This window comes from Larus michahellis, chromosome 8 (assembly GCF_964199755.1).
Source record: "Larus michahellis chromosome 8, bLarMic1.1, whole genome shotgun sequence".
In the NCBI taxonomy this organism is placed as follows: Eukaryota; Metazoa; Chordata; class Aves; order Charadriiformes; family Laridae; genus Larus; species Larus michahellis.
Window position 1 is genome coordinate 51844818 of NC_133903.1, and position 14106 is coordinate 51858923.

Sequence of the window (14106 nt, forward strand, 5' to 3'; positions counted from 1 at the left end):
GACACTGCAAACCTGCACGTACCCCTTTTCAAACCAGCATCCATACACCTGCAACTAGTCTCCTGGCCAAAATCCCTCCTTCAGTCAAATTTAATGTTAAAAAGTGTTACTCGTTTGTGTTTGCTACTTAAGTTTCACATGTCTCAACAAATACACGTGCTATTTATGATCCATTAAGATTCATTCTGCAACCACAGACACCAACTTTTCAAGTTTTTCTTACCTCTCGATCTAACTCACAAACATCCTGGCCAGTTACAAGGCATTCCCAGATCTCCCGGGCACGATTCCAGCCCAAATAAAGGGTGGCTTCTTGCAGAAAAAATGCCAAAAATTTTAGATGTGCCTCCAAATACTGAGAAAGAGAAAACAAAAACTCAAGCTTAAGACTTTTCTTTCTGCAACAAGAACTCTGAGCATTCTTTATTTTTTGCAAACTCAGTTGTTAAGTAACAGTACGCTTTGCAAAGCCTGGAAAACTGAAGTTGTTTCTGCAGCGAGATTTTATTTCTATTTTACACAATTTTTTAACATTATTTCTTTTTAATTACCTTTCTAAAACGGAACATTGAAGTCCCCTTGGATTTGCTATTACTTTCCTGATATTTATATTATTTGACACTAGTTACTAAGTCACAGCAACCGTGGAAAAAATAATTATCAAAACCTTCACACCAAATTCAAAGGTATGGTCTCTACAAGCGTAGTTGAACTGAAGCTGGTGGAGAAGCTGGAAGCTGCGTAAGCTTGGAGACCGGAGGTCCTGGGGTGCGAATATCTAGCTCTCGAGCAATTAAAGACTTTGCTAAGAAACTTGTAGATTGTCATGCTTGCCCACCCTTGCTCTATGATACAGTAGCAAGGCTACAACATGCCGTAATAGAGAAGTGCCAGAACTATAAACAAAAACTAGTGTAATTATTCACCAGACAATATACATACCAGTGAATTCCAAAAATGAAACATCACCTAATCTTACGCAACTCGGTCAGTGATACACTACACCATGTTTTCAAAAACCCAGGGTAGTAGGAAATTCAGGTTTCAGTACCTCCCGGTAAGTGTATCGGCCGTCCACTAGTGTTGCTCCGACAAGCCCTCCTGGACCTGCTACCGATGCAGCCAAACGGTGGCATGATATTAAGCTTCCTGTCACCAGCTTCACTATTTCAAAGTTTTTCTTTAAATCTTGAATAATGCTCTTGGCAAAAAAAAACCAGAACAAAACATTGAGGAAAGAGGTTTTTAAGAAAATACCTAAACAGGCATGTGCACACAGCAGTCTGCTCCTCTACAGATGTGTTTCTTATCAAAAGGAGTAACATCACCACTCCCCCCCCACCAAGAGTCATCTCGCTCTCTTCCAGGCATCCAAAGCTGGAATACACACGCTGCAGATTACAAGCCAAGTTCCACACCTCCACTCAGCCACTGTATAACACATGTGGCTTGCTGGTATTTTAGTCTGTTTTCCAAGAATCAATGACAACTGAATTACAAAGCAGCTGGTTTAAACATTAGCCATTGTTCATTTCTAACCAGACTCATGCCTGTTAATTATTCTACAAAAAGCTCAGAATAGAACAAATTATTCCTGACGCAGGAAACAGATTTATACATATTTATACATGCACACGCAAATGGACAGCACACAACACAGCAGATCTACCTGAATGGTTTGTTTATGCTACATCACTAAACTCTACTTGTCAAAGTATTTTTGAGTTTTTTTCCCTTTTCACTTCTAAATGCAAACTTCCATGTTCTACAGAAGCAGAGCCAAGCAGACGTAACAAGGACTTCAAAAATCATCTCAACATATAATCTTACCTTGTCTTGCTTTTGGTAAGTTTGCTTAATAAACGAACGTGTGATTTCATGGAGCTGACGTAATGCTGGCACCACCCACACAAATTGAGGATTATTGTGCTGGGATGACTAGTAGTAAAAAAGTAAGGTAAAAAAGGAAAGGTAAAAACAATTACACAGGCATACACGCTCAACAACAGATTAACTTTCCTCTTAGACTTCTAGAAGCCTAATGATTTCTATTAACGCTGCTGTTCGAAAACAACAGCTACTAGCTGTGAAGGCTTCAGTTACTTGTTCCTGGTCCCTTTCCAAATACACTCAAGGTGCCCTTCTTGGCTTTCTACTAGAAGTCCTTTGACACACACATATGCCATTTTGCTATCCTTAATCATTAAGCCCAAAGTACCACCTCCCTGCTAGAGAACATGCAAATTAAGTAGACAAAAAGAACTCAGTTGCACCAGGGAGAGATGATAACCACCACCGTCCTCAATTACAGGAGATAAGCAGGCCTGTTAGGTCATCAAAGGGCAAATCCAGTCAAATGATGTTACTTATTGCTAAAGCAAGAATAATAGAAGAATGAACCTGAAATACTATGAGGGTTAAGAGGTAAGAAGAAATTTCTGATTGGTGCTGCAAGGAGCCCTCTGATAGGAAGCAAAGGATACTTAAGCCGCATTTTGAAAGAGAACCTACAAAGAATAACCCTCCTACCTCATTGTTAGAACTGCTCATCACTTTTCTGGGAGGCTTCATTTTCTGTAAAGTTTGACCACACAAACCAGTACTGAGGTTGCTTGTTCAGAGAAGTGATGTCTGGTTTAAATACTGACAACAACCAATACCACCTACACACTTAGAGAGATTAAAGTAACCTGCCCGTAACAGAGAGCTCCCTACTGAAGACTCCCTCATGCATTTGAGAATACTGCCTTAATATTACATTCCCTCCCAGTTTACGTCTTCATTTCCCCCAATGAAGGGAAATAAGAAAATGATGTATTTTTAAAACACCTGCTGTATGGTTACCCCAATCCCCTCCAGCCTACAATGACAGCTTTCCTTTAGTATTCCCCACTGCAGCACCTCTGCTAAGGCCCTTGCCAGAACGTAATTAAAAAGAATGCAAGAAAAGGAAAGGATGGTAGAAGATCCAAAAGAAAAGACTGCAAGTTTTACAGAGGTTGAGAACACAAAGTTTGAAATCTGTATTCATAAACACACACACACACACACAAAAAGTGTGATCACTATCAAGCACCAACACACTATGCCTCCTAAACAATTAAAATCCTCAACAGGTGCTGCACACAGACAAAACTTAATTTACCATGAAATAGATGAATGAAAAAAGTACAAGCCTTTTCCTTTATTTACGGGTATACTTCAGACTGAAAAAAAGAAAACAGGAGCATTCCTGCAGACCTCAAGAAAAACTGCCCGCTATGTGAACAGTGTGGGATAGAGCATGAGCAGTCCTTTACGCCATGCACATCTCTGCTGCTGCCAGGAAACACCTTAGCACAGGCAGCTGCAGGAATGGCTTCTTCATGTTAGATTACAAGGGTTTAAATATTTTATTTAAATACAAAACTACCACAATATCAATTTGCATTTTGAGACTTAACGGCCATGCCAGAACACATGCTTAACTCAAAGAAAACTAATCTAGGCTTTCACATGAAAGGGACAGTTAAAACACTGACATACCTTTACAGTGGTTCCATTTGCAAATTCTAACCTTGGGCCCATCCTGGTAGTTTCCCATAAACTGATCACTCCTTGTGCTGAAAATTTGCTTAAAACAAAGGCAAGAGACTTACTATGAGTCTCATGGTCAACAAATGGCTCACACAAAGCCTACCCCTCTCGTGGACTCCCCAAGGTAAGAACTTACAGATGGGACACACAATTTGTGCATCTTGAAAGAAAGGGCAACAACAAGGCTAGATAACAGTTTATTTTGGAGAAGATAAAATAGTAAACCAACCCTCTTAATATCCTCTATGCATTTGATTATGTAGCTTCTTTTGATTGCCTCTTTCACTGCATAGGCATCACTGAGGATTGTCAGATGTTCCTCCAAGGCCTGCTGAATAAGACTACATGGTAATGTTGGAAGATGAGCCAGCTCCCAAAGTACCTCCAGCACCTAGACAAAGTAGTGCAAGATTAGTTAGGACCTAGGAAGTACAGAGACGAGCAACTCTACGTTTAAGAAAGCAACAAGAAAAAAAAAAAGAGATTTTATTTTGCATTCACATGCCTTCCCAGTGGTTGTCTCCACTCGTGCTTCTCGACCAATGCGCCCTATCAAGCTCAACAGCTTCTGCCGCACTCTATCGCTCTCTGTCTCCCAGCTCTGTGTGGCAAAGAAATAACATTCACTATTACAGCAGCAAGCACTGTCAGTCTGTTAAGTCTCAAGTGTACACAAAAATACAACCTGCAATTGTTTTACTGCAGGAAAATCAAAATACAAACAAGTATGTTTTCACAATCCATACTTCCTTATTTTTGTTACTGGAGTTAACAGTGCTAATTTGCTCAACTCTTTTTCAAATATAAACTAGAAGAGATTAAATAGAATAATAAAAATCTCACTTTAAAGCACCTTTGCACTGCCTATATAATGTACTTAAAATCTAAGTCAATTAGGAGAACCAGTAGCTTTTGGATTAACAAAAAAAAAAAACAAAACAAAAACAAACCCCACCACTCCAGTATTAAAAGTGTTATTTTATAGCCAATTTTATATTTATATTTTTATAGAGAAAACATAAACGTATTCAAGGCATTTGCCTTTTGGTAGGCTGAATGCACAAGTACATCTCATCAATTCTCTTCCTAAGGAATGTAAATTCATGTGAAAACTTACCTTTTGGATTAGGACAAATAAATGATTGAGTTGATCTGAGCTAAACTTCACAGCAGCTGCAGCAATAATGGTATGTATGTTTTCAATCACAGTGGAGGATTGTCCTGACTGAAAAGAGGAAGGACAACACATGAAGGTAGGTCTTTATCCCAAATAGGATAAAGAATAACTTTTACCTAAGCATTATCCTACTATTCGTACTAATGAGAAAGAATATCAGCCTTTGACATGTTAGAAACACGAGGTAAGAATAACTGTCTCTGCTTCTCATTTTACTGGCAGGGAGGTCTTTGGAAGTAATTCTAAAGCAGGGAAGAACAAGTTAGTCTGCTGTTATTACGGCAGCTTGAGGATGCTGCAACGGCCCATAGCACTGTAAGGTGTGGTGCCAGCAATACAAACATCAACACTTGTACTGCTTGGTGAAGTTCACGTGTGTGGTGCTCCATCTCTGACACTCTTTAAGGCTTTACTCAGAAGTGAGCAATACAAAATCTCCTCCCACACTGATGGGAGCACCATGGTAACAGCAGCCAGAAGACGGGAGGACATACTGCATTTTATTAAAGAATAAAAGTGAGCAAGCTAGAATCATACTTCAGCTCTACTAAACACGCAAGACTTGCTACCATGCCTGCACATACTGCAGAGCCGACAGCGTCCAATGAGTTTAGTCTAAAATTTCAACATTTGGACAGAGAAGAAAATGATTTCCTGCAGTGGAAGATTATGTTTCTGGTCAAAATTTCCACATGTCATTTGCATTAGGCAGTCAAACCTTTCCTACACAGCAATACGCTGAATATACATAAAGTGAATGTGAAAAGATGACTTGTCATTCAATTATATGTGTGTACCGGAAGTTAAATGGGAATTCATACAATTTGAGCTCACTCTCTTTAAAGTCACACTGTGAGCTGCATTCAAATTTATACCTTCAGCCATGAAAATTAATATCCTTAGGCATAGTCTTTGGTCTAGACAAACACTCTATTACCTATTTCAGGCTGACAACTTCTTATTCCAAGTAAAATATTTTTGCAGCCCCTTAACACTTATTGCAAAGAACTGAACTGCATCATAAGATTTAACAGCTGTGTTACAAGAAATTGCCAGAACACTTGATTTTAAACGGTAAAGGAAGAAGTAGTAGAATGCCTTCGCATTAATTATACCGTTAAAACCTCAACACCTCCACTTTGCAATAAAGAGATGCCTATATTATAAACTGAAAAATCCCACCACTAGAATGTCTGCTTTTGTAAGACAGTCTAAAAGCACCTGCCTAGTCCTGGTTGCTTACCTGAATTCTCCAAATTTTAGTGAGCTCGTCTAAGGATAATTTACTGCCCAGCAGTTCAATAATTCCCTTTATACGATCACAGTATTGCGCTTGGTCTATATTACCTATGAAACAAAGGCAACTAAATTAATATATTTAAAACATTATTAGATACATTAAACGCGTAAGAATGAACAAGCTCTCTTAAAAGGAGTAAGAACAGTTAACTCCATTTGAAAATTCTTTCTTTAGTGTTACAGACAAATCTAGCAGTTCAAAGAAAAAGAAAAGGCTCCTGACAATTTTATTTTGTTTCACTTCATACATCTGATAGCAGTTCACACCTATAGGGTCTTACTACTTGGGAAAAAACCCAAGATCTCTTTTCTCTCTTCTCTAGCGGCTAAGAATATACAAAGATAAACTGAGAGTAAAAACCCCCGGTACAGCAGAAGACATCTGCACAGGTGTCAAATAGAGGACTAGATGACAGCAGCAGAATTTGCGGGTTTTTCTTACTCTATTTTGAAGACAATAAAAACCTTGAACTCCTTTATAATAACGTTCCATTAAAACATATCGAAAAGGACAGACAAAATTTTTAATTTAAAGACATTCAAAGCGCATGACAAAAGTCTTCGTGAAAGTGCTTACCTTCTAGAGCAATTGACAGGACAGAATTTTCTACTAGCCAATTTAGTAACCTGTCTGTATCTATTGCATTCTTCACTGACTTGGATACAGTGCTGTCTTCTATTAATTTTGTTACCTAGAAATTGCAAAATGTGAAATTCTAACAATGATTCCCACATGCATTATACACGCACACAATGAAATCTATTCAAAAGGCTTACTGTGAAGTTTAAGTGCGAATCCTGAATTATTCTGAGCACAGGTGGCGGTTGGGGTTTTTTTTGTTGTTGTTGTTTTGGTGGTTTGGGTTTTTTTTGTTTGTTTGGTGGGCTTTTGGTTTTTGTTTTTGTTTTTTTTAACAAGCTGTTTAAAGGCAAATTTCTAACCAGAAACACCTCCCTGTCATCAGTTGCTGATGCAGTAGATTCTTATTCCCACTGTGACACAAAAAAGCTGGCCTGTGCTGCCAGGTATATTTCTACATATATACCAGAAGTAGGTTATCTCAGGCTTCTGCTTGTTACACTCAAATCAGTGTCCTATTTTTTATCCAATACGGAACTGATACAGGCTCCTCACTCTAGGGAGGAAGAGTACATTTCTGCTAAGGCCTTCAAAAGTCACACTTTTATAACTTCACCAAGGATACATGGCATTTATGGTTAAGAACCAAACAACAATGAGGTTTAACACCTCAATTTTCCCATAAATAAAAGAAGCAGAAAGCACAAAAGAGGGACTCTAAAACACCTTACGATGTCTGCATACTAAAAAAATGCCTTTTTTTGGGACATTGAATTGTACAAGTTCTGGAAGGAAGAGATGAATGAACAACTCTATATTTGAAACACAACTCCCATGACAAATAAACTGTTTTCTTCTACTTAGATATAAAATTTTAGCATAAAGAGCCCTGGTCCATAAACTTCAGCTCCTAGGTGCTACTACATTGTCCATGTACAACCAAAATAAAAAAAAATACAATTATATAGTGTAATGATCTAACTGGACTGAGACATCAATCTACGATTAAGTCCCGTTTGGGTTTTTTTCCCCATTTCTCTCAATGACAGGAAAGAAAAGGGATATCCCATAAGATGCTCTGCATTATCAGGGTTATCTCAGAGTGAATATTCAATGAAGAGGATAGACCATTGCTTATAAATCGATCTGAAATTGCAGTTCTTAGAAAAGGTTCAAGCTACGCCTAGTTGTTTTCTACTTGGGAGGCCGCGGTCCTTGCAGTGGCTACTAATGTTACAAACAACTCTTGTCATATTAACTTGTTTTGGTATTTATTACAAACTGAGCTTTTGCTAAGGCAACATAATTTGTCAGGAAATACTGCACCACCTCTTTTTTAAGTTTGTGGTTTCAATGACTTCCTAACAACCCATCGCACCTACGCGCACGCACATGTACACACACGCACACACGAAAAGCAAACCTACTTCTTTGAGGGAATTCATTTTTGCACTGAAGTGAGGAGATTTTAACATGCGCAAGAGAATGTCCAGCCGTAAGTCATCTACCGCAGTTACCAAATCAGGTTGGAAGCGCATACACAGCAGTTTGATACCAGACAAGAGTTCGGGGATACTGACTAGTCTCTGTTTAAAACAAAACACACAAAAAAAGGGACAAATAGAAGTGTTGCTATTCTGTTTAAGGCTTCAGTGATTCACAAAGAGTAGGTTTAGTGACCCAATACAGAGTGTTTAATCTATGAAATGCAGCACCACGTACATCTGAAAGTATTACTTGTACACTAGAAATTCTAAGACAACAAAACTTTTGATTAAAGTAGACTCTCCTGCTACAGATTTGGTACACTAAATTGGTCCTCTGTAGTCACACAAACTATGCATACTTTCCAGTTTACAATTAACAATTTAAGTCTAAGTAAAAAGTCAACACTTCTGGGTAACACAGGAAGCAGTCACAAGTTACACGGCCATTTTATTAACACTTACCAAATTCTCAGAAGCAAACAGCTAATGCAACTGTTGTATGTACACAAGTTAGACGAATTTAACAGACTGCGGATAGTAAGCACCTTCAAGTCAGTTAGAGAAGGGAGCATTCTGTACACTTCGGAAGGGGACCAACAAAACCATATTCGATAGCAACAGTAGCAAAATATTTTAAAAACCATCATGACATCAGATATTTACTGAAAAGGGTATCGAATGGAATTAGGTAAATGTATTTTGTACTATGTCATTCAGAACAGGCTGGATTTTTGCCAGTGAAAATAAAACTATTGTTCAAGTCTACATTGCCAGCATTTCCAAGACACACAGTAAATTCTTCCTAAATATTTAATATATAAAACATTACCTTGTCTTTCAAGTCCTTCTCTTCTACATTCTGTACATATTTAATCATTTTATGAATGATTGGATCCAGCATGGGCTGAAGAATGTGAGAAAAGGCATGACAATCATTTTATGTTTCCTGAAATCAATTACATTACTCAGAAGATCTGGCTGCAGCGAAGTGAAATACATAGCTGAAAGCTCACAATTATCTTAGATGTAAAGCAACACCTACAACTTACATAAAACGATCCTGCTATGTACATCCCTAAAAAGAAGCAATGAGAGCAAGAAGCCATTTCAGACCACCATAATACAGGCTTTTTTTTAAAAAAAGAAAGAAATTGTTCAAAAAGCATCCCTTACTAGATGCATATGCCTCTCTGACTCCCAGTGGCTTCTAAACTACCTCCACTTCAAATAAAGACTTTCAGTCACTTATTAAATCAGTAGTTTTTGTTAGTGAGTGTAGGTGTGAAGCCTGGGGTATATTTGCATGTACAAATATGACACGGTGAATTTTTTTTTCCTGTATCACAATTTCTTTCCAGTGTAAACTCTCATATCCATGTGCTTGACCTCAGTCACAAAGCTCGACTTTAAAACAAAATCCATCCATCAAGCTAGATTCTTTTCCCACATGCTTTAGACTGATGAAGCTTACTAATGGCAGCCGCAAAGCTTCTCACTGTTGCAGATGTAGACAAATGACTACAGATCACCGTGCTTAGAAAATTAATCTGAACATTGCCTGAGCCCTCTATCCATCACCCTCAGGATGCTCAAAATGATTCTTGTACTTTATGCAAAGTGACTTTTAAAGGCTTTTTGAATTAGTCACCAGTTTCACACCAAAACAGTTGTAAACTAATTTTCAGTCCTCTGGTTTTTCAAATTCCTACGGTAAAAAGAACAGGTTTTCATGTAGTTGTCTTTCTGATACCAGACTGCCCAAGATCTACTTTAACACAGAGGACTACATCTGAATTTGAGAAAACTACTACAATCATGTTTCAAGGCTTTTCTATTTGTTAAAAAGAACTTATAACAACAGCATTTTACCTGTACTACGGAAGAGTTAAGATATTCTGCACAAACTCCAAATGGTTGAACTAATGCAGAGATTGCCTGAAAGAAATACAGCAAGTATTTAGATGCACATGTAAGAGATCTTTTCAGAGCTAGTGATTATATCTTAAAAGGCAAAATGAAGATAAGTATTTATCTCATATGATAATTTCCAGTCATTTGCTACAAATTGATTTTGGTGTGCATCTCCTTTAGAACAACGCATGGTTCAGGAAAGAGATTTACTCTACGGCATACAGTACGTGTTAGATATTTTTGCCTGAAATAAAAAATGCCTTCCCAGTTTTCACTAGTCTTGATCCTCTCATCATTCTGCTTAGTCTTCTCTGCCTAATCCTGTTTCAGTCACAGAAGTAAACAGACACATCACATTTTGGTTGCTTTCTTCAGAAATGAGAAGTGTGATGCAAGACTTGAGGTTAAAGCCATATGGTAAATTTCTTCCCCAAAGCATTAAGTGGGAGAAAGCTTTTGTAAATGTGTCATATACGTGTCAAGATCTCTTCAATGCATGACTTTTTTATTATTTTTACTTTATACTCACACTATATACCTATACTACCCAAACTATATTTGGGCTTATATATGCAAGCTTTTCTATGATTTTCAAGTGATATCTATCATCAAGAAATTAAATGTATAAAGACTTTTGTTTGCCAATAAATAATACTAAAAATCGGTTTCTTCTCATACTGGACCAAGAATTGTGAAATTGAGTGTGCATCACTGCAACCAAAGGCCTAAATTAAGTGATGATGAACCAGACTTCCTTTCTAAGTCTGCTTCTTCAAACAAGCCGTTATTACTCATTAAAGAAAGCAAAAATTTCTATTGCAGTATCAGGATTTACATCGAGTTTCCTTATTCTTCTGTCATGCTCGCACATGAACCTATCTCTTTATAAAGCAGCAAATATCAATACTCCAAGAAAAGAAGTTGAATTATCTCCAAATGGCATTTCACTGAAAGCAGACTGATTTTATATTGAGGGACAAGATAGTAAATGACATAGTTTTCCCTTAGCCTCCTTATTCTTCAAACCTTGGAAGATTATGAAGTCTCCTGGATATAACTTAGGAAGCTAAAACTAAACAATCTTCGTCACCAAAAACAGTTTAGAACTGTTGAATGAGTCAGTTTTTAGACAAAGCTCTTGAAAAGTTGCTTAGGATTAGACAGTGTCTGTTTTCCTAAGGATTTTTTGTTTCTTAAACAATGATTTCTCTAATAAATGACAGAAGTCAATTCACTTGCAGCTAAATGCAGCTACAGCTGAAGTAAACAGAAAACCAGGGACATACTTGTGAATTTACAGTCAAACTAGACTGGATTGATATCTAACTGGAAGGCTGAATGTTAGCCAGAGAGGCACACTAACGCTTCCTCTTTTCTGTGATGTCTCAAAAGCTTTTGAGTCAGGATTCTAATTCACAACCTCATTTGACCTCCAGTCTGACTGCACTTTTCCAGGGCTCAGTGGGAATGTTGCTCTGGTACCAAAGCAAAGGTAAGAGGGACGCTACTGGTTCTGCATGAAGTGTGTAATGGAAAGGGAGAACTCTCGTGACAGTGCATGAGCTTACCCCAAGTTCAATATCTTCTGAATTGAGTTTGGACTGAATTGCTGAAAATCCACCCAACTCTGCAAACTGAAATAAAATAATCAGTATTACGTTAGTGAACTACAGTATTTTATCTTTTAAATAAGTTATTATAGAAAATACTCCCTTGAGAGTTGCTGGGATGCCAACAAGTATCCTTTACCGTGGAACACGACATTCAACGTAAGCTTTATGTTTTCATGGGAATTCAGGGGCACGGTGGGGAATGCAATTATACCTGGTACCATTTTAAACATCAAGCTAGAAACTCTGTGTTAGGTAAAAACGGATACAGGGAAGAAAGCGAGACCAACATATAGCAAGAGCCCAGCATGTCTGACTGGGAAACAGCATGGCAGCCTAAGCTGAGCTCTTGACTTCTCTAGTCACAGCTATCATGCTTGGGTAAAGGTGCTCAAGGGAGAAGGGCAGCAACTCAGTAAGATTTATTTAGCAAGGCCCCTTCCCTACACGTAGGCAGGATTAAAATCTGAAAGTATTTTCTTTGTGGTTGTCACAAAAGTGAAGAGTGGAAAAACAAATTGGGGGGGAGGGGGAGGAGAAGAAATTATCTCTGAAGCCCAGTGAATTCAAATAACAAATAACAATTCTGCTTGGTTTACATTTACCTACCCTGTTTACCAGATCCACCAGCCACCCATGAGGTTCCTTGAACAATTAAAATATTAACAAGTTAGTAGCTGCAACAATCAATGCTAAATGTTCATCTTCTGAAACAGAGATTTGGACAGACACATTCAGCCCATTAACCCACACCCCAAATGCGTGCACTGTTACTTCAAAGAAAACAGCAAGGTGTTCATAACAGCTCCTTTACCAAGCTCTGGGAGGTTCTCATTAGCATCATCCTTTTTTGGACTCTGCTTGACATCACTGACCATGTGCTGCGGCAACAGTACGCACTGTGGCTGCTGACTCACGAGCAACTATATTTATAGCACATTAGCAGCATGGAACGTTACTAAAGAACCTTTACCAAAGCAGTAGACATAGAATTTTCTTTCTACTGCCACAAACTTGTTTCCTGAAGGAGAGATCAACACCACCAAGGCCCTTTTTTAGACCCACCCATCTGGAACAACTGCGACAAGACAATGCAAACTTCAAAAACTGCCTCCTTGCCAGCGTGTCTGACCTGAAGATATCCTATCCTTGTCTGTCAGACAAGTATGAATTCTCTGCTAGAACTGTACACTTTGACTTATCCTGGTCATTTCACACTCAATAGCCAAACACACAGACCAACATATACTGAAGATCTATTTGCTGTAATTCTTGGTGACACATTTAAACTTCCTTGAGTTATAAATACCTACTGATCAAACAATCTTTTCTGAAACAAACACATCTACCCTAAAAACAGGTTTTAGGGCATGGCCATGCTCACCTTCTGAAAAGTGGATATGGGCGAGACAGCATGCATGTTCCCCTCCCCGAAGACTTCTGCCCAGTTTCTCTGGCATACCTTCATTCGATTCTTGAAATGATACTCATTGTCGGGGTTAAATGCCTTGAAAGAAAAGCCCATGGCAATGAACAACATGGCTTACGCCAGTCTCAAAACTTATCTTGATAATGTCTGACTTGTTCAGTTGAGCACTTGACAGTTAAAGATTTAGCAAAAAAATAAAGTTTAACAGAAGACTCCTGCTCCTGCCTCTCAGTTCTTGCTGTATAAAGCGTTCTGAAGCTTCCATTCTGTATAGACATATCCAATACCCATGTGAGCCAGATATCCGTAAAAAGGGGGAGATGAACTCGAAGTACCAGTTTTAAAAAATAAATGGTGAAGTGACAGCAGATATTTATTTCTTTTTTTGAGCGTGCTAGTTTTCAAGACCTTTAAAAAGCACTCGCCCCTTTATCAATTACATACTGGATGTTAAAAATCCGCAGGAAGCAATGGCTGCAGGTTGTAAGATGATATTTTACAACTTAAATAGTTAGAAAAAGCAGCAGCAGCATAAATATGAAATGACAAATACCCAAATATTAGAAACTGCATCAAAGAGTCAAATACCATTGTAAGTACACCAAGCAGGCCAACAGGAATAGGGTCTTGTTTTACTCTTTCTGCAACCAGGTCCACTAGCAGCATAAGCATGTTGTATATTCCTTCATGGATTTCAGTTCCCCACTTGTGAACAGCACTGGATGTCAACAGCTGAAAAAAAAAAAAATTTCTTTTTTTAACACAATCACAAAGCAAGAGAAATTTATCAACCCCTGAGCCTGTTTTCAGAGCAAATGCTTCCTTAGAGTGTGCTGTCTGCCACTGTCTGGCATGTTTTTCAGATGCTCTTCCTGCACTGGTGGCTTAAGAGTTAATTAAATTTGTAATTTCATTGAAGAACACCTTAAATCAGTTTATGACAGAAAATAAAATGTAGCAGAGCCAACTGTTTTCCATTTCCATGCACTAGTAAAGACTGTAACCTTTGCAAAGAGCAACTAATATGAAATTAATTA

The 14106-nt window shown here is 38.1% G+C and overlaps 1 protein-coding gene across 5 annotated transcripts in view; it reads right to left on the minus strand.

The window, feature by feature from the left end:
• USP24 (ubiquitin specific peptidase 24) overlaps positions 1–14106 on the minus strand; it is a 64283-nt gene that overhangs the window by 34798 nt on the left and 15379 nt on the right. For 3 of the 5 annotated variants that reach the window (XM_074598878.1, XM_074598879.1, XM_074598882.1), the window contains exons 4-19: positions 13658–13801; positions 13025–13147; positions 12250–12285; positions 11599–11664; positions 9989–10054; positions 8949–9023; positions 8060–8218; positions 6630–6744; positions 5997–6100; positions 4694–4801; positions 4082–4177; positions 3806–3967; positions 2530–2574; positions 1831–1938; positions 1052–1201; positions 224–355 (exon numbers count right to left, since the gene is read on the minus strand). In XM_074598878.1, the coding sequence (XP_074454979.1) occupies positions 224–355; positions 1052–1201; positions 1831–1938; positions 2530–2574; positions 3806–3967; positions 4082–4177; positions 4694–4801; positions 5997–6100; positions 6630–6744; positions 8060–8218; positions 8949–9023; positions 9989–10054; positions 11599–11664; positions 12250–12285; positions 13025–13147; positions 13658–13801 (1689 nt within the window). The remainder of the gene's footprint in view (positions 1–223; positions 356–1051; positions 1202–1830; positions 1939–2529; positions 2575–3805; positions 3968–4081; positions 4178–4693; positions 4802–5996; positions 6101–6629; positions 6745–8059; positions 8219–8948; positions 9024–9988; positions 10055–11598; positions 11665–12249; positions 12286–13024; positions 13148–13657; positions 13802–14106) is intronic. The other 2 variants (XM_074598881.1, XM_074598880.1) reach the window with 1 other exon arrangement.